We start from the raw sequence: 19,292 nt of genomic DNA, 5'->3' as shown, positions 1-19,292 counted from the left end.
CCACAACTACGCATCCCGCATGTGCAACTAAGACCCGGCACGGCCAAATAAATAAATAAATAAATAAAAATAATGTAATCAGATTGACAAAGACCTCAAACCTCGAGCCACTAAAAAATAACAAAATGGGGGCTTCCCTGGTGGTGCAGTGGTTAAGAATCCGCCTGCCAATGCAGGGCACACGGGTTCAAGCCCTGGTCCGGGAAGATCCCACATGCCGCGGAGCAACTAAGCCCGTGCACCACAACTACTGAGCCTGCGATCTAGAGCCCGCGAGCCACAACTACTGAGCCCGTGTGCCACAACTACTGAAGCCCGCACGCCTAGAGCCCATGCTCTGCAACAAGAGAGGCCACCACAATGAGAAGCCCGCGCACCGCAATGAACAGTAGCCCCCGCTCGCCGCAACTAGAGAAAGCCTGCGCACGGCAACAAAGACCCAATGCAGCCAAAAATAAAAATAAGATAAATAAAATAAATTAATTTAAAAAAATACCAAGGCAATGTGAGTCAGCGGGAGGCTTTGGGGCTCTCAGGCCACTTGTCACTGTGCAGAGGGGCGTGGCTGGCCCCCCAGGGGGTGGGCTCTGAGCTCCCACGGGGCTGCAGGGAAGAGGCGCAGCAGGATCAGGGTCTAGGAGCATCAGAGGATGGAGGTGGCACACGGAGGTCTCAGCAGTATCAGATGAATCACAAGAGGAATTCAAAAACACAAATGCTGCCATGGAGCACAGGACAAGAAGAGTTCTCAGAAAATCCCAATAGTGCTGCCACGCTCCACGGGCACATGTGCACTTAGGTCACGTGTGCGTTTCGTGAGAAAGTCAGTTGGAGGAGAGCGGGGTGAATGAGCGTAACGCCCCTTTCTGGCGGCACACGAAGGACGAGGCCACTCTCTGGGCAAGGAAAGAACTGCAGAAGATACAGCGCACGAGGCAAGTGGCAAGCACGGGACAGTGTACAACCTTGAACATGGTACCTTCGCTACGAGGAGGGGGAAAGAGCACACGTTCCCGTTTGTTGGTGTCCGCACAGACACTCCGGGAGGGAAAGCGAATGGACTAAAATGATCAAGCGACCACGGAGACAAGGCTCCACTGCGCACCTTCCTCGGCTGTTTCCCCTGTTCACAAAACGTCTCTGATCTGCCTTGGTATTCTGCTTCGAGTCACGAGTCTGCGCGAAGTCATTCAAAGTCACATCACAGGCACATCAGCGACAGAGCCGCGATGTCGCGCTATTTATAACCACATAAAGCAGGAGGCAAGCTGAACGTTGAACGTTTGGGGGACAGTTTAATAAACTGCTATACAGACACCGTGGAGCCTGACGCAGCTGTTACCATGACAACGGCGGCCATTTTTTGGTGTTTCTGAATAGCACACACAGTGACCAGGGGAATTCAGCAGTGCCGGTACATCCTGACCGCCTCTTAGCCAAGCCAACAGTTGCACTGGGTTGCTGCAAGTTGTAACTTTCCAAAATGTTTACCTATTTCAATATGTTGCCTTGTCAATGTTTTTAAACAGACAAAAGCAGAAGGGGAGATAGATAGCAAGGACCCAGCAAAGTCCCAGGGAAGATACCCAGGCCAGGAAAGGGATTCTACTTACATCACCTGGCCCCTGACTCCACTAAATGTTTGTTTTGACTTTCAACATCACTTCTTCAAGCCCAGAAGCCTATGGAGGGCCTGGCATCCTGATGGCAGGAACTCTCAACTCCCACTAACAGCCGTGGGCAGATACAGGCCAAAACAGGGGACAGGGCTGCACGGAGGGATGGAAAAGGGGGCACCCGTGGCCAGCCCACCCCTGTTCTGTGCCAGCTCTGGGCTGCGAGGAGCCCCAGGGTGCCCTCAAGGGCAGACAGACAGGAGGCTGGTGTCCCAATCCAGTGTCAGACAAGTTAGGGGTATCATCTAACCTGGCCAGGCAGGGCGAGAAGACCACGACAAAGGCACAGCGGCTGGAGAGAACTAGGCATGTTCCCAAACTGCAGGCCTCAGGGGGTGGGGTGGGGGGAACCAGAAGTGAGGTCAGAGCTGGACCAGGAGCTTGGGCTCTATCCTGTGGCAAAGGGAAGCCTCTGGGGCTACAGCGGGGCCACAGGGGAGGGCAGGGTGCAGCAGGACCCAGAACCCGCCGCCCTTCCGCCACCAGTGACGCCAAGGCCCAGAGGGAAGGGACTCCCGGGGAGGGGGCGCTCTCCTACCCTCATGCGACGGGGAGACAGGAGGGGCCGGCAAATCCTTCCTGTGATGACCAAGGACACGAGCACGCTGGGCAGGAAGGGCGTCCGCTGAGGGAAAGAGGACGGGGCACTCACGGACCCTGGGCCCCTCACCGGCCACCGCCTCCGCCGCCGCCGCCGCCCCCGCCCTGGCCCCCGGCGTCCGGTGCTCCCGACATCATGAGGAACAGGACCACGGGAATGATGTACATCCACTGTGAGCCAGACAGGATGGCAGAAGGACAGACGGACAAACAGGGAGACAGAGAGAAGAGAGGGGAGAATAAGCAGTGTTCGGCCCAGGGTGGGGAAGGCGGGGGCCAGCGTGAGGGGAGGCAGTGAGGGAAGGGGGCCCAGGTCCCCTACTCCACTACGGGTTGGGGAAGGGCTGGCGGGGTGCAGGGACGGGGGAGGCGGGAGGGGGCTCGGTCCTCACTCAGGCCTCGTGCGGTGGCGGTGCAAGCCCGGGGGCAGCAGGACGCAGGGCTGTGAGCAACACGGCCCCCCCCAGAATGAGGTGCCACTGAGGAGGGAGGGGGGCGCAGGTCAGGGCCAGTGGCGGCTGTGGCGTCCCGCGGCCATCAGGGAGGGCAGAGCCAGGGGTGGGCGAGCTCTCGGCCTCTCTGGGCCTCAGTTTCCCCGCAGCTCGGCAGTTAGGCTCTCCTGACATCAGGAGCTCCCGGCACACTAACCAAGGCCCCACGGACACGGCGCTCAGCGCAGTCAGGCTCGGCATCCTCCCACCCGAGGCCCCGAGGGCCCAGCCACACTGGCTTCCACTGTCCCCTGCCCTGCCCTTGCCTGGGGTGGGACCACCTCCTCCAGCCCCAGCGCCCCCAGCGCCCGGGGCCCTGGGCCTCAAGAGCTGCTCTAGCAGCACAGGCTCACCCTCAGCTGCCAGCTCCCAGCCTCCCGGGCACCTCCCGGCACAGCCCCTCCACCTACCCACCCCCCAGGCCTGGCTGGCGGAGCCCACCCGCTCCCTCCTTTCCAAACCTCCCTGTTCCTTCGAGGTCTCTGCCATGTGCCCCCCACACCCCAGCCTCACAGCCTGGTTCAGGCCTCATCCTCTCCCCCAGACCTTGGTCCCAGCCTCCTCCAAGGTCGGACCCCGCCCCTCCCTTGACCACGCCCTCCTCAGTGCGCTCCCTCCCAACAGGCAAGCCTGACCCTGCCTGTGCTTTTTGTGCTCCAGCGCGGCACCCGAGGGGCTGTCCCCAGTCCCCCTCACTGCCCAGCTCCGGGCCGGCCACTTGCTGAGACCGGATGCCCCGTGAGCACCGCCACAAGCCGACGCCGGCAGGCCAGGGTGCAGAGCTCCAGTCCTCGGCTCAAGCCAGGGGCCAGGAGGACATGCATAGACATGCCGGAGAAGCCAAGCAGGCCCTCCACACTGGAGGCCCAGCGGAGGGCCGTGGGCGAGGGGAGCAGGGCAGGGGGGCTCAGGATGGGAGGGGGGAGCCGCTGGGGAAGGGGCCGGGGGCGGGCAGAACCCCACTCACATATTTCGCGAAAAAGGACTTCTGCTCCTGGGGGTTCTTGGCCTTCTGGGCCTGCTCCATCTCCAAGCGCTCGATGAAGGCTGCTGTCTCGGGCCTGTGGGTGGGGGTAGAAGGGGGAGAGGGGATGAGGGGCCGGGAGACCCCGCGGCACCCTGGAAGGGTGGGGGGAGGGGCAGGGCCGGAGTGAGAGGCAGCGGAAGGCCGGGCCAGCGGGGACAGGGCTGGCTCTGCCCACCGCCCCGCACCCGTACTCACCCTGGCGCCGGGACCGGCGGCTGCAGCTGCACTGAGGTGTTGAACAGCTCCAGGTCCACGTCCTCCACTTCGTGGCCCCGGCAGCCCCCAGGGTATGTCACCACCGACACCCCCACCACGTTGCCGGCCACGTCCACGTGCAGGGTCAGCTGGTCCGAGAGGTGCGACTCTACCAGGGAGCACTGGGGGAGGAGCGGAGGGGGGTGAGAGGAGGGAGGCCAGCAGGGGCTGCTGCCCAGGCCTCGCTGACACCAGCCACCCCCCCAAGCCTCCTTCCCCACCCCACAGGGCCCCCGAAGCAGCTTTCAAAGCCCTCCATGGCCCCCTGCCAACCTCCAGCAGAAGCAACGGCCTCCCCAGGGCCCACCAACTGGATTGTCCCCCTCCAGCCCGGGAGACCCTTCAGGGCAAGGCGAGGTCCTTAAATGCTGGAGCGCGAACAGTGGAGGCCAAAGGGTAGAACCCAGGCTAGAGCAGGCGGGAAAAGCAAGGATGGGGGCTGACCTCATCACCAACTCACCGCGGGGACAAAGGAGGAGACGTAGCCACCGGCTTCTGGGCCGTCAGGGGCCCCAGGCCGCCGTGGAATCCGGACACGGTACAAGCCATTCAGCGCTGCCACATCCTGGAAGGCAGAGAGGGGAGGGTGGCAGTGAGAGGGACAGTGCCCAGCCCCCACCCGGTCTGGACACCCACTGGGCCCACAACCAGGAAGGCCCTTCCCCAGTCTCACCCAGCCAGCATTCCCCACTCCCTGGCCTGGCCAAGCCCAAGACTCCTCCCACTGGGTGCCCCACCCGGGGGGAGACCACCACGAGGAGAGCAGAGGCCAGCCCAGCGACAGAGTAAGTCCCGAGGACACTTCCCGCAGGTCTGGGTCCAGCCCCACACCCGACCTCCCCGGTTATATGAGCGGCTGGTTCTCACTGTGGGCGACTGTGACAGGAATCACGTGGGCACCACGCAGGAAGGCTGGCCGGGCGGGCCTCAGCCTGATCTCTCCCACAGCGCTGGCACCCATGGGCCCGCAGCCGCCCAGAATAAAGCCTGCGTCCCCAGCTTCCCTTGCAGCTCCAACTGGTCAAAGGGACGGAGTGGAAGTGGATTGTGGCAGCTTTCTCGAGCTTTCCCCCAAAGCCGGCTGTTCCCTCTGGCCCTCCTTCTTCCCCTCCTCTACCTTGCTGCCTGGAACCTCCCCGCCGCCCCCGCCAGCCCCACACCTCCCTAGGGAGGACCCAGGCGGACCTGGAGGAGGCCACAAAGCAGGGCCACAGGAGAGGTAACGTTCTCCTGCTTAACCATGCTGCCGTGGGAATCCCTTTCTCCTCACAAGCAAATCTTGCACTAAGTGTGAAGCACCTTGGCTAAATCTAGCAGAGCGAGAGGAGCTGACTGTACGAAAACCGTGGGGAAGAGAGGGTGCTGCGCAGAGGAAACAGCTCAGGCAGAGGCCCCGAAGTACGCGTGTTGTGCTCTGAGGCACGTGCCCCCAGCCCCAGCAAAGCGGGGGGTCCCGTCCTCACCCGGAGCTGGCCCCGCTCCTCCTCACTGAGCTGCCGCTGCGACAACGACAAGGTGCCATCTTGCTGGCTCCAGAGCAGCGAGCCCCGCTTCCGGAAGTGGGCACTATCATCTGTGCGGGAGCCTGGACGTCAACCCTCGCAGCCACCAGGTTGCTTCCCCATCCCGAGCCCCCATTTTCCCACCTAAAAACTGGGGACAGCCCCACGTGTCTCTGAAGCCCTGCCTCTGCCTTGCCAGGTGACCCAGAGTCGCTCACGTGACTTAAGTGGGCCTCAGTTTCCCCAGCTATGGAATACAGGGGCTGCAGAGCTCGGGAGCTCCCAACCACCGGGCTTTCTTGGGCAGATGCCAGGGTCTGACTGGGGAGGTCTGCAGAGGGTCCGAGCTTCAGTGTTTAAAACAGGTGCTCCCAGAGCTTGGGGCCTCAGACTGGGTTATGAGCCCCTGGGCCACACTGACATCTATGCTCTGGGAGTCTGGATGCCTGAAATGTGGCAGTTTAAGCTTGGCTTTAGAGAAGGTCCCACCTCTACCATTCACTTGTAAAAGGACCTTGTCTGGTATCCCTCTGAACCTCAGTTTCCTCTTCTGGAAAATGGGGTTATCCCTAACACCTATTTTGGGTGACTATTCTGAGGATGTCTGAGTTAATATAGATGTTTGAGTTAATACATCTAACCACTAGGGAAGGGCATGGGGCAATTGGTCAAAGTCGGCTCTGAGGTTATTACTGCCATACCGACCTTTCTGAAACTGGCATTTGTCTTACAGGTATGGGAGTCTTCAAAGACAGAGCTTCTGTTCGCCGCCGCCCCCACCTCCCCAGTGTAATGCAAACACACTCCCAAGTGCAAAGCTGTAAGTGAATGGATGGCGTATCTCACGCTGAGTGGCACCCGAGTTCCTGACACAGGGCACTGGGTAAGTGTCCGGGTCAGGACGTTGCTGGACTCACCGATCTCAAATGAGTGCTCCAGCAGCAGCCCCACGGCGCCGCAGCCCTCACCCTCTCGACTTTCCGCCACCGCCTGCAGGTGATAGAGAGGGCCCCAGGTAAGGACCATCAGAGCCCTCAGTCCGACAGGACCCACGGACCCCAGGACAGACAGACCCGCAGGCTGCGGCAGGAGCCTTATTTCCATACCCACATCCAAACACTGACGCTTGCCCACTATTCCACCGGGAACCGCCCATTTCATGAAAATTCATGATCTGGACGGGCCAGAGACAACCAGAGCCTGCCAAATAGCGGAACCTCGTTTCCAAGGCAACTATCTCCAGGTCACTTTCACACCTAGCATCATAACTATTCATGAGTTAAAAAGCATCCTTCCCAAGCTAATATCCACGTGACCTCGTTTTCACCTTCACAGCCCCAATAGCCACGATGCCGCCCGAGTTCCACCCCTCTCAAGCACATTCAAGATTCCATGCCTTCCTTTTCTCCAACTCTCCACATCTCTCCTGACTCTCTACGTCCTCAAGCCTGCGCTACCTCGTTCCAGATTTTAATCCGCGAGCTCAAGATCCCGCCCTCTCATGCATATTCGGGAGGCGGAACTCCTCCGAGAGCCCCCCCCCCCCCGCCTCTTTAATTTTAGCCACCCCGACGTCTGATTTGCCAAGATTCCACCCGGGCCACACCTCCTCAAACATATTCATGACTGAGGATCCCTAGCGTCCGAATGTTAAGGAAGTTCTTGCCCCAACCTTCTCTTTCGGTGCAGCCTCGTTTTCACCGCACCCAACGCCCAGGTGCCAAAGTCCCATCCCAAAATGGGATTAGGGGGCTTCCCTGGTGGCGCAGTGGTTGAGAGTCCGCCTGCCGCTGTAGGAGACACGGGTTCGTGCCCCGGTCCGGGAGGATCCCACATGCCGCGGAGCAGCTGGGCCCGTGAGCCACGGCCGCTGGGCCTGCGCGTCCGGAGCCTGTGCTCCGCAGCGGGAAAGGCCACAACGGTGAGAGGCCCGCGTACCGCAAAAAATACAAAACCAAAATGGGATTAGCTAAGGCCCAGAAAGGGGATGGCAAAATCCCATAAGGAGCCCCGCCCCCTTATGCATATTCACGAGCTAAAGCCTTCCTAACTATCCTCTCGCTTTCTCCCAGTTGTGCAGCCTCATGAATGCGCAGAACTGCAGCCTCGCTTTCCCCGGTTCTTTTACCTCGTCTTCCCTCTCGGTCCTGCGCAACTTCGTTCCCACCTTAACCGACCTAAAGGCCCAAGACCCACGATTTCCGTCAACCCCGCCCTATGTGCACAGCGAATAAGCACTCACCCCCCGCACAGCGGCCCCGGACCGGCAACCACTACCCCGCGCCCGGCTGGGGGCTGCTGCCGCCATCAGCAAGAGCAGGAGCAGCCGAGTCGCCCCAGCGCCGGGCGCGGCCATTTCGGACCCGTCCCACCAGCCAAGGGGCTGGAGTGAGCCGGGCGCCGCGGAGCACGCCGGGAGGAACGGCCCGCATCCCGTCGCCCGTGCGCCTGCGCCGGCTCTTTGCGTCTGCGCACTAGCGCCCGCCCGCTACCGGCGCCTGACGTCACGGGGCGGGCGCCGCTCCATCCGGGTCTCCGGGCACCGCCCCTTGGATGACGCCACAATCGCGGACGCCTCCTCCGTGACGCACACCCGGTCCGTCGCGTTGTGACGTCACAGAGCCCGGGGCCCCGCCCTCCCGTTTTCTCCTTGGGCGCCTCCCTCCGCTCCCCCCAAGGGGCGGGGCGTTGCGATGAAACGGTGGCACGAGCCTAAGCCGGCCCCTAGTGGAGCAGGTGAGGCGGGACCAGGTGGGGTGGCAGGTGAGAGGCGGAGCCGGGCCTGGAGGGGTTGGACCAGGTGAGGGAACCAGGTGAGGGATGGAGCCTGCGATACGGAGACCGGTAGCCGGGAACCCTCTACCCTCAGCGCGGGGCTGACCTGGGGACCTTGGCCCAGCCTCCTGGAACAGACCTGCGAACTTTGCCGCCCATGTAGAACGCCCCCTGGTTCCAGCCTGTCCCACGCACCGGCCGGGACGGCTCCAACGCCATCTCCTGAGCGGCGAGTTCGACCAGCTGCGGGATTTACCCATCTTTGAGAGCAACTTCGTGCAGGTGTGGAGCCCCAGGGCCCTCCGAGCCCAGGCCTGAGCCCCGGCCTCCTGACTTGGGGAACCTCTGTTCGCCCTATTTCTGATCACTCCCCCTAATGCCCACCTCCTGAAATTCCTGCTTCCCTATGAACCCTGGCCTTTGATTCCCTCGGTCCATTTTCCCTGACTTCATACCCATATGACTCTTGACTTTTGACCCCAGGATCTCTGATCCCCATCTTGGTGGTTAACTTACTTGGTTCCTGACCCTTAACCCTACCAAAATTCCTGATCCCTCCCCAATCCCACCCCCCATCTATCTGGCTTCTAACCTCTGACCCCCCGGCCCCAGGTGACCCGGTTAGGAGAAGTTGCCAACAAGGTCACCATGGGGGTGGCAGCCTCCAGTCCAGCCCTGGAACTCCCAGACCTGTTGCTTCTGGCGGGCCCTGCCAAGGAGAACGGACGCCTGCAGCTCTTCGGGTGACTGCCCCCACCCCAGCCTAGACCTCCTTTCTCCCCAGCTCTGGGCATCCTAGGCCCCCTGCAGCACCTCCTTTCACCCACACGACCTCCAAGGTCAGGAGCCATGGATGGCTGCTAGCCTTCTCTGGGCTACTGTCCACCCAGGAGACCAAGGACAGGGCCATCCACAGGAGCCAGGAATCAGGGATAGATAGACATGAGGGGGACTGTCTTCAGCTACACCCTGGCAGGAATCAGGAGAATGACCATTTATGCAGGACTTACTGCATGCCAGTCGTCCCCTTGACCATGCACATCATCTCTTCTCTGACCTCCTACTGTCATATGGTGGGGCCCCTTAGGCCCATCCATAAGAAAAACTGAGGCCCAGAGAGGGGAGCCACTTGCCCAGGGTCCCACAGTGGGTCAGGGGTGGCCTGGGATCAGAACCTTGGGCTCCTCAGGATTGCTGACCTCATGATTCTGGAGCTCCTGGGCCACACTCCACACTGCCCCTTCAGGTCTTTGTTTTTTTGATTGAAAAAGTAATGCAAATACACTCCAAGGTACAAAACACACATAGCACAAAATACACCTTTCTTCCATCCTAGGCTCCTGTCTCCAACTCCAGCTGCAAATACCAAGACATTTACAGGCATAGAGTATATTTCCAGAAACATTCTGCTGGTGGCTTTCACTTTTTGGCTACATCTCACAGATAATGAAAGAAAGGGGGACGGGGGAAGGGCGGGAAGGAAGGAAGGAAGGATGGAGTCACATTGTCACACACACACACACACACACACACACACACGCATGCACACAATCCTTTGTCTGCAATTTTGTTTTGTTTTGTTTTGCGGTACGCGGGCCTCTCACTGTGGTGGCCTCTCCCATTGCGGAGCACAGGCTCCGGACGCGCAGGCTCAGCGGCCATGGCTCACGGGCCCAGCCGCTCCACGGCATGTGGGATCTTCCCGGACCAGGGCACGAACCCGTGTCCCCTGCATCGGCAGGCAGACTCAACCACTGCGCCACCAGGGAAGCCCCTGTCTGCAATTTTGGATGTAACTCATTTGGTGGTAGAATCTGCTTCTGACCTGAACAAACTTGATGCCACTTACAGCCTTTATTTATCCCCCCCGAATAAGTTTAAAACATTTCACAAAGCAGTATTCTGATGCCGGAACCTTGTACTGGGACATTCTCTACCATCTTCCTTTTCTTTTCAGTGCTAATTGTATCCCACCATATGAGTCACAACCTGCAGTTGGAAGGATGCTAAGGATGGTGCTGAGAGGGGGGTTTTGACCCTCATCATCTCCTTCAGCACTCTCCCCTCCCAGCCCCAGAGAAAACATACCATCGAAGTAAAATCATTGAGCTTGCTCTGCCAACTCAGCCTCAACACATACCCCAGCCCCTCACTTCTAACCAGCTTCCAGCCCTTAGTGATTCTGTGCCAGTGCACACAGATCCATTTTTGGACACACACAATTCAACAAACTCCGTCCCCATGGACACCTAGCTTGCATCCAGCCTCTTGCTGTGATGATGTAATAGGGAATGTCCTTCAACGAATGGCTGCCTTCAGACGGCCTGGTTTCAAATCCTGGCTTCACCTCTTCTTCACTGTCTTTGGCCAAGTTTCCTACCCATCTGGGCCTCAGTTTCCTCATCGGCCACATGAGGATAAGAGGAGAGCCCACCTTCCAGGGCTGTCAGGGGATAAACTAAGTAAATGTCTGTAAATCTCTTGGAACAGCACCTGGCACAGAGTATGCGCTCTGGAAATGTCAGCTGTTATTCTTCCATTTGGGGAACATACTAATAGATCGAGTTGCCTACTGAGGGACTCTGATGTGCCCTGTGCCTTGGGGTGACAACCAGTGTGGCAGGCAGGGGACATCCATGTGCTCAGCTGCGAGGGTGTCTGTAAGACCAGTTTCTAGAGGTAGTCTTGCAGGGCCTGAGGGGAGTCGTATGTGGCTACCCAGTGTTGTTAAGAACATAGGTAAGACTTGGCTTCAAGTCCCTGCTGTGTGATCTGGGCCAAGTTACCCATCCTGTCTGGATTGTTTCCTCCCCTGCCTTGTTGGACCTTGAATCAGGCTGGGGGCCTGAGCAATTCCTTTATTCAGATACTCCACAAGCATTCACTCAGCACTGACCATGGGTCAGCTCTGGGTACTACGGAAGCAGCACTGAACAAAATTGGACCAAAAATCTCTGCCCTCAAGCTCACTTTCTACTAGGAAAGCAGACAGTATAGATGTCAATTTGTCCAGTGGGTGAGGTCTGTGGAGACAGATGGGGCATGGGGGTGGGCATGGGGAGGTCTGCAAGGGCGAATGTAGTTGTATATAGGCTGGAGGTTGTAAACAGATCTTCTCTAAGAGAGGAAGGGGCCAAGCTATGGGGATGGCTGGAGGATGACAGAGGGAACGGCCTGTGCAAAGGTCCTGAGGTAGGACCAAGCCTAGCAGGTGTTTATGGGACAGTGAGAACAGTATGGCTGGAGCCGAGTAAGCGAGGAGAGTGGGTGGGTGGGGGGGGGCAGAGAGGGAACAAAGCGGGCAGATCCCGCAGGGCCTTGTAGTCAAGGCGAGGACTCTGCTTTTACTCTGAGCCCCAGGAGGGATTTGAGCTAACGCGGGTGTTGATTGGCGCCCTCTGGCGGCCGCGTGGGAACAGACTGGGGTGAAGGCGGGAAATTACGGTGGCTGGACGGCGGGGGTCGGGGGCGGCTGGTGGAGGGACTTGGAAATCGTCGGACTGTGCCTACGGTTTAACGGTGGAGCCATCAGGATTTGGTAGGATTGGCTGAGAATGGGAAAAAGTCGCCTCCCGCGGTTTCTGACTGAGCAAATGGGAGGATGTTAAGATGGGGAAGACGAAGAGGTGCAGCTTTGGGGTTGGCGGAAGATCAGGAATTTGGCTGTTAGACATTTTATGTGTCCGATGTCGATCCAACATACAAATGGAAATTTCAAGTAAGCAGCAATCTGAGTTTCGCGTTTAGGGGGGAGGACCAGCGGGAGGCACGGATGGGCTCTGTGTATGGAAGAAAATTGGGGATGGATAAAATGCAAGAGGCAGAGAAAGTGGAAAAGGATCCTTCCGGGGGGGGAGAGAGGCGCTGGGGTGGGCGCCGCGGAGCCGGGGAGGGTAAGACGCTGAGGCCGCCCCTTCCGCCCGCCAGGCTGTTCCCCTTGCAGTTCGTCCAGCTCTTCGTCCACGACGAAAGCCGCTGGCAACTGAAGGTCAAGTTCCGCACCGGCCGCGCCTTCTACCTGCAGCTGCGGGCCCCGCCGGAGACCCGCGACCGCAAGTTCGGCCAGTGGGTGCGGCTGCTCTACCGCCTGCGCTTCCATTCGGCCCAGGGAGCCGTACCCTTCACGCAGGAGTGCTCGGCGCTGGAGGACGACAAGGACGAGGATCCGAGCAGGAGGAAGTGAGCGGACGAGGTGAGCGGAGCAGGGCGGGGCTGCAAGGAGCGGGGAGAGAGGCATGGGCGGGGCTGGGGGCGGGACTCCTGGGTCTGAGGGAGGAGGGATTGGGGGCAGGGACTCCCGGGTCTGAAGGGGGAGGGGCTGGGGGCCTGGATCCTGGGTCTGAGGGAGGAGGGCCTGGGACCTGGATGCCTGTGTCTGAGAGTGGAGGTGACCAGGAGCCCAGACTCCTAAGTCCTGACAGTGTGTGGCATCTGTACCCAGAGGACAGGAGGCTCTCAAAAGCAGGGCAAGGTCTGCAGGACCTTGGCGCACCAGCAAAAGTGGTGATGGTTTCCTAAACTGGGCATCCCCCCACCCCAGCCTCGCTCCCCTTGACCTAGCATGGTGGGATCTGGGGAGGGAGTGCCCAGGCCCTGAAGGAGTGGGGTCAGCCAGACAAGATGCCAGTTCCGTGTAAGGCCTGGGGAGGGGAAATGCCCCAGTCCTTGAAGGTGGGGACACTGGAACGTAAGGGGCCTCTTCCTCTCGAGACACCCTGCTCCCCAGGCCTTCCCAGGAAGTACAGAGTGCCCACTCACCCACCCCCAAACGGCAGGTGCGTCCGCAGTCAGGGCCTCCGAGACAGACTCTTGTACCCAGCTTCAAGCCATGGAAGCCAGCCTGGACCCACAGACCTCGGAACTCTGGGGACTCTGATTCCTCCAACATTATTTTGAGGTCACTAAAAGACCAGAGATCAAAGTGTACCCTACCTCGGGGCCGGACAGATGAATTATTAAAGTTAATAAGGATCGGCCACTTAAGAACCAACAACCCGGTCACGAGCAGTTTCCCCATCGTCACCGATTCAACATGGCAGAAACAGCTCTTCCAGTGTGACTGCCCCAGCGCGGTCTTCTGTTCATGGTGTCTGGCTCCTCGGGCCGCTACTGAGGCCCAGCGCTCACCACTCCATCATGGCTACCTCACTAGAGTAGCCCTCCCCAGTCTGGCCTTTGGTTCTTCTTTGCCCACTGCATCTGGCCCCTGCAGCCAGCCCACCTCCTCCCCACTCCCAGTAGCTCGGCTAACAGGGCTGCCTCCACAGGGTGTCAGGTCCACCCGTGATTTTGTAGTTGCCATGGCAACGCGGTAGCCTCGCTAAAGTGGCTGTTCCAAGATGGCGGCCTCAATGCGGTCTGTTTCATCAGGGCTGCCTCATCGTGGTTGCCATTCCAACCTGGCTGTCCCCATCACCCAGCCCCAGGTGACTAAGCCCTACAGGAGGAGGAAGGCGGAGCTACAGACTCAAGAAGGACAGACATATGGGAGTCCAAGACAAGACTATGATCTTCTCATTGATAACTCGGGAAAGGGAAACGTGTTGGGGGAGGTCTGGGTTAGGACTCAGCAGCCAATTATCTTGGCAGGTGGGAGAGAGCGCTTCACTGCGGCACTGTGGGGGGAAAACAGAAAAGGGTGGTAAAAATGCTTGTCCCACCACCACCCGCCCCTGCCCCCGGGCCTGTGCCCGCTGGATTCACTTGACCAGCACGGGGAGCAGGTTTTCCCTTCATCACCTAGCTCAGCACCTGGTCAACCCAACTCCATAGAGCCCTGATTCCTGTAGTTTTGAACCCCAAACTGGGACGTTCTGATTACAGAGCAGCTGCTGGAGACCAGCCGTCACCGGAATCCTGAAGTAGGGATATTTCTGAACGGATTCAATAGTTGATAAGGGGGACGGCAGAACCCTAGGAATTATCAACAGGTCGGCCTGGCAGCTCAGCGCCTCGGAATGACAGGCAGGAGGTGCTTGGAGTGATCCCTCTGGACGCTTTGCTAAGGGTCTGCAGCCCCTTCTGTCTACTGGGCTGTCGTCAGAGCCAGGGAGGGACTCTGGAAGCCCCTATGAACGTCAGTCGCCTCTGAGGGACTTGCTTAGCGGCCTCCCCACGAGTCTCGGCTGGTGGATGCTTGCTGGACTGAAGCCCAAGGCGGAGGCTGCAAGGAAGAGCATTCTGGGTAGAGGGAAAAGCACGTGCAAAGTCCCAGGGGCAGGAGAGGCACAACCAGTTTGTCCAACCGCCAACTGCTCAGTGTGGCTGGAAAATGGGGGCGCTTGAGGCTGGAGAGGGGCTGGGGGTGGCAGAGGCAGGACCATGACCCCAGGATGAAGGGTTCCGGGGCTGCTGGGGAGCCCTGTGAGCAGGTCAACTGTGGATATGGGCCAGGCACCCTCTAGGGCCCGGAGGTGGAACCGGAGAGAGAGACTGGAGGCCCTGAGGCCCGAGAGGAGGCTGGCGCAGGATTCAGGAAGGAGGACAGATGAGGCTGGGGCTGTGGGGCAGAGAGGTGGGGACAGGAGGGGGACAGGGACAGGCTTTGGAGGGGGCTCATTTTTCGGGGCTCCCACAGCCCCCCGTCCTCTGCCACTACCCATGTTGCTTTCAGTGCTGTGCCACACACCTCCCCAGGCACACTGGAAGCCTTAGCGATCATTTGCTAAGTTCTTCTCGCCCTCATTCACCTCTTATTTGTCCCTCAGCTCCTTTGGAAAACCTCAGACTCCTGCCCAGGCCGGGTCAGGCGCTCTCCCTCCCCCACCCCTACAATACCCTGTGCTGCCTTCCCTCCCCCACGTGTCACCCTGAAACATCCTGCTGGGGTCTGAATCGGCTTCCCAATCACACTCCCAGGGGGCCCGGGTCTGCCTAGGCTCTGGTCTCAGCCCTGCTCAGCACGGGCCTCCCGTTAGCTTGGTAAAGGGAGTGGATGAGGGTCAGCAGGGGTGCACTGGGGGCCGCCCCACGCTCACTTCGGACTTCCAGCTTGCACTCGGCCAGGGCCTCCCCCAGCTCGTTGACGGCCAGACATGAGTAAGTCCCCGAGTCGAAGGAGGACGGGCGGCGGATGTTCAGCGTCAGGACCCCCAGGTAGTTGTTCATCAGGAACCTGGGATCGCCGCTGATTTCCATCTTGTTCTTCATCCAGACCACCTTGGGCTGTTGAGGAGAGTGGAGAGGAAGCCATGTGACAGAGGGTACCCTGGGAGATAGCAAAGTGGGCCTTGGGAGGCAGATTTGGGTTCTCCTTCTGGCTGTGCCACCTCCTAATTTTGACTGGCTGACCTTGGACGAGTCACTTCTCCTCTCTGACCCTCAGTCTCCTCTTCAGTAAGAGGAAGAGCCCACCCCTTGTGGTGGCCCATAGGGCCCTGCATGATTTGGCCCCATTACTCCTCTGCCCTCACTTCCCACCCCTTCCTTCCATCTGCTCCGCCCACACGGGCTGCCTCACTGTCCCTCAAACAGACCAGACAGGCTCCCACCTCAGGACCTTGGCACTGGCTCTTGCCTCTTCCAATACTGCTCTCCCCTCCTCTTTTCACCTAACCAGTGCCTGCCTATCTTTCAGGTCTCAGTTCCCCTGTCACTTCCCGGGTCCTAGACTGGAACAGGAATGCCCCACTTTACACTCTCACAACTGCCTGCATTTCCCTAGCACACTCGCCACCCTTTATAATTTTATAGTCATTTGTGTGACTTCGGATGCATGGCGGTCTCCCCCAACATACGGGAACTCCTTGTTCAAATCACCAGCACATAGAAAGCCTCTGAAAACGTGTATTGAATGAATGAATAAATGATGTAAATAAATGAAGCAAATGAATGAGCTGAATAAATGAATGGGTTGGTAGGGAAATGAGCGGAATGAATGAATGGATGGAGTTAGTGAATAAAGCAGTAGACAGCGGTGATGGCGGAGGTGAAGGAAAGAATCCACGGGATGCCTACAGCAGCTGACGCTAAAAGTTGGCAAAATGTGTCAAAAGGGCCAGGCAGTCAATATTTTAGGCTTTTGGGGCTCTGTGGTCTCTGGGTCATGGACCACACACAAACCATTAACGTGAAAGCAAGATAACAAAACAGAAAAAGAAAAAACCGTTTTAAAAATTATTTATCCCCTGGCGGTCCAGTGGTTTGGACTCGGCGCTTTCACTGCCAGGGCCCGGGTTCAATCCCTGGTCGGGGAACTAAGATCCCACAAGCCACGTGGCACAGCCAAAAAAAAAAATATCTCAGAGAAACCGGTGGCAGGCGGATTTGGCCCGAGGGCCGTAGTTTGCCAGCCGCTGGTCTAGGTGGGTCCTTGGAGTTCAAGGTTGCAAGTGTCCACATTCGCAGACAGTAGTCTGGAAACCAGACAGGGCAGGAAGACGCCAAGGAGCCCTGCAGGTTTAGACCCCCTCCGCCCCAAAGGTTTCTGTTTTTGAGGGAAGTCAGTGTAGTGAGCTGAGACTTGGGCTCTGGTTAGAGCAGAGAGACAGGAAGTGGGTTAAAAGTGAGCAAATCCCAGGAGCAGAGAGAGAACTCAGGGAGGAAGAGCCCGTGTGGCGCGCAGGCAATGGGGCTTCACCTCGATGATGAATTCCCTACAGGGTTACACATTACACACACTACGTGCGTGCACGCACACACACACACACACAGACACACACACACAGACACACACACACACAGACACACACACACACACACACACACACACGGCACCTTCGGGTAGCCTCTGACGGCACAGTTGAGAGCTGCAGCGTAACCAGCCACGACCACCCGGTCAGGTAGAGGCGTCAGGAACTTGGGAGGCGTTCGGAAGTCATGCTCCTTGTACTCAGGCAGTTTGAAGGTGACACCTGGGGGAGGGGTGACACACCTGTAAAGGGACTGGTCTTCACTGTCCCCGGACCACTTCTCCTCCAGCACCAGCTGCCATCAACTCTGAGTGCAGGGAGGGAGACTATATCGAAAATAGATAACCAACAAGGACCTACTGTAGAGCACAGGGGACGCTACTCACTATTCTGTAATAACCTATATGGGAAAAGACTCTGAAAAAGAACGGATATATGTATATGTATAACTGAATCACTTAGCTGTACACCTGAAACTAACACAACATTGTAAATCAACTACACTCCAATTAAAAAAAAAAAAAAACAGAGAGAGAGGGGGAACTGGGACTGGCCCCCTCGGAACGGTGGCAGTAGCCATACCTGTCTTGAGGATGCAGGCCGTGTTCTTGGAGACGCCAGGCGAGTCGCTGAGCCCACAGATGTTCTCACTGTAAACTCGGAAATAGTATTCGTTGCCCATGATGAGGTCTGATACGGTGCAGGAGGTTTGCCGGTTGTGTTCGTAGACGTTGAACCACTCCTACGGCATGGGGGACGGGGAGGGGCCGGGAGAGTCAGGGACATGGACCCAAGCGGGCGCCTCGCTCATAAAACCCACTGTTCCCCAGCAGCTCTGTTCACAATGGCCGGAAGGTGGGAACAACCCAGGTGCCCATCAGTGGATGAATGGACAAGCAAAACATGGTCCATTCAAACCAGGGACTGGTAGGGGAATTCCCTGGTGGTCCAGTGGTTAGGACCCCACGCTTCCACTGCAGGAGGCACAGGTTCAATCCCTGGTAGGGGAACTAAGATCCTGCAAGCTGCACTGCACAGCCAAAAACAAAAATCAAACAAAAAAACAGGGCCTAGGGGCTTCCCTGGTGGCGCAGTGGTTGAGAGTCCGCCTGCCGATGCAGGGGACGCGGGTTCGTGCCCCGGTCCGGGAAGATCCCACATGCCGCGGAGCGGCTGGGCCCATGAGCCACGGCCGCTGAGCCTGCGCGTCCGGAGCCTGTGCTCCGCAACGGGAGAGGCCGCAACAGTGAGAGGCCCGCGTACCGCAAAAAAACAAACAAACAAAAACCAGGCCTAGGACTCAGCTGCACGGATACCTGCTACAATGTGGGTGAACCTGGAAAATGCGGTGCTGAGTGAAACGAGCCAGACACAAAAGGCCACAGAGTGTGTGACTGTGTCCATAAGAAATGTCCAGGAGGGGCCGGTCCACGGGGACAGGAAGCAGATGGGGGGTTGCCAGGGACTGGGTGGGAGGGAAAGGGCAGTGGCTGCCCCACGGACAAGGGGTTTCCTTTGGAGGTAATGAAAATGTCTTGGAACTAAATAGACGGGGTGGCTGCACAACATTGGGAAGGTGTGAAATGCCACTTGAAAACGGTTAATGCGAAATTTGGCTAGAGGAATTTTACCTCAATACAAAAGAAAGAAAAAGAAAACCTATTAAAGAGTTCCCTGGTGGCCTAGGGATTAGGATTCCAGGCTTTCACTACTGGGCCCGGGTTCAATCCCTGGTTGGGGAAATGAGATCCCTCAAGCCACCCAGCACCACCAAAAAAAAGAGAAAATCTGTTATGCACCAAATCTCAGCCCAAAGGCTTTCCTCCCTGTCCCGGCCCATTCTCCCAAATTTCCCGGTGCCTCAGTTTCCCCAGCTGGGAAATGGGAACAACACACCTGCTCTGACAATCTGGCCAGCTTTTCTCCCCCCAAGTCCACTCCACCCCGGGCCCCTCTAGTCTCTCACCATGGTTTTCTTGTCGGCCTTCTGGACGAAATACCCGGTGATCTCACTGTTGCCGTCATCCTTGGGGGGCTTCCACTCCACCAGCGCGTTGGTGCCCCACACCTCCTTCACCATCACGTTCTCCGGTGGCCCTGCCTTTTCTGGAAGATGGGGCGCGTGTTATGTCATCCCAAGCATCCCTAAACGTCCAGTGCCTCACCTCCTCTCCCCTGTCCATCCCCACACCCTCTGATCTCTCTTAGGCTTTTTCCCACTCCCATTTCCTCCCCTTCTGACCCACTGCCACCTCACACCCTCCCCCGTCCCAGTCTCTCCACTTTCCCCTGTCCTGGGTCCTCCTCATCCCCGCCCATCTCCTCCCCTCCCCCCT

At 58.4% G+C, this 19,292-nt stretch overlaps 3 protein-coding genes across 10 annotated transcripts in view; 1 reads left to right on the top strand and 2 right to left on the bottom strand.

Annotated features, from left to right (window-relative positions):
• Positions 1-1,269: 1,269 nt before the first annotated feature.
• EMC10 (ER membrane protein complex subunit 10) lies at positions 1,270-7,978 on the bottom strand. 4 transcript variants are annotated; one of them, XM_049703519.1, is made up of 8 exons: positions 7,794-7,976; positions 6,469-6,541; positions 5,513-5,622; positions 4,510-4,614; positions 3,990-4,171; positions 3,735-3,828; positions 2,669-2,755; positions 2,128-2,447 (listed from the first exon to the last, which is right to left on the bottom strand). In XM_049703519.1, exons 1-7 carry the CDS (start codon positions 7,905-7,907, stop codon positions 2,669-2,671), a joined length of 765 nt encoding a protein of 254 aa, XP_049559476.1. In that variant the 5' UTR covers positions 7,908-7,976; the 3' UTR covers positions 2,128-2,447. The 4 variants fall into 4 exon arrangements, with proteins under 4 accessions (XP_012394682.1, XP_033273042.1, XP_049559476.1 ...); XM_012539228.3 differs by lacking the exon at positions 2,669-2,755 and having other exon boundaries at positions 1,270-2,301; XM_012539229.3 differs by lacking the exon at positions 2,669-2,755 and having other exon boundaries at positions 7,794-7,974.
• Positions 7,979-8,002: 24 nt separating this feature from the next.
• Positions 8,003-15,310, top strand: GARIN5A (golgi associated RAB2 interactor 5A). Of its 4 annotated transcripts, none has more exons than XM_049703530.1 (5): positions 8,069-8,314; positions 8,451-8,608; positions 8,939-9,069; positions 12,254-12,518; positions 13,747-13,862. In XM_049703530.1, the coding sequence occupies exons 1-4, from the start codon at positions 8,245-8,247 to the stop codon at positions 12,507-12,509; spliced, it is 615 nt and encodes a 204-aa protein (XP_049559487.1). In that variant the 5' UTR covers positions 8,069-8,244; the 3' UTR covers positions 12,510-12,518; positions 13,747-13,862. The 4 variants fall into 4 exon arrangements, with proteins under 4 accessions (XP_049559485.1, XP_049559487.1, XP_049559488.1 ...); XM_049703531.1 differs by lacking the exon at positions 13,747-13,862 and adding an exon at positions 13,102-13,319 and having other exon boundaries at positions 8,490-8,608; XM_049703529.1 differs by lacking the exon at positions 13,747-13,862 and adding an exon at positions 13,102-13,319.
• MYBPC2 (myosin binding protein C2) overlaps positions 13,812-19,292 on the bottom strand; it is a 24,442-nt gene continuing 18,961 nt past the window's right edge. For both annotated transcript variants that reach the window (XM_049703361.1, XM_033417149.2), the window contains exons 23-27: positions 18,923-19,062; positions 17,539-17,698; positions 17,042-17,178; positions 15,304-15,490; positions 13,812-13,941 (exon numbers count right to left, since the gene is read on the bottom strand). In XM_049703361.1, coding sequence (XP_049559318.1) covers positions 13,931-13,941; positions 15,304-15,490; positions 17,042-17,178; positions 17,539-17,698; positions 18,923-19,062 — 635 coding nt within the window. In that variant the 3' untranslated portion in view covers positions 13,812-13,930. The remainder of the gene's footprint in view (positions 13,942-15,303; positions 15,491-17,041; positions 17,179-17,538; positions 17,699-18,922; positions 19,063-19,292) is intronic.

This window comes from Orcinus orca, chromosome 20 (genome assembly GCF_937001465.1).
Source record: "Orcinus orca chromosome 20, mOrcOrc1.1, whole genome shotgun sequence".
Taxonomy (NCBI): Eukaryota; Metazoa; Chordata; class Mammalia; order Artiodactyla; family Delphinidae; genus Orcinus; species Orcinus orca.
The sequence above is the reverse complement of the archived record's forward strand: the minus strand, read 5'-3'. Positions and strand labels throughout refer to the sequence as shown.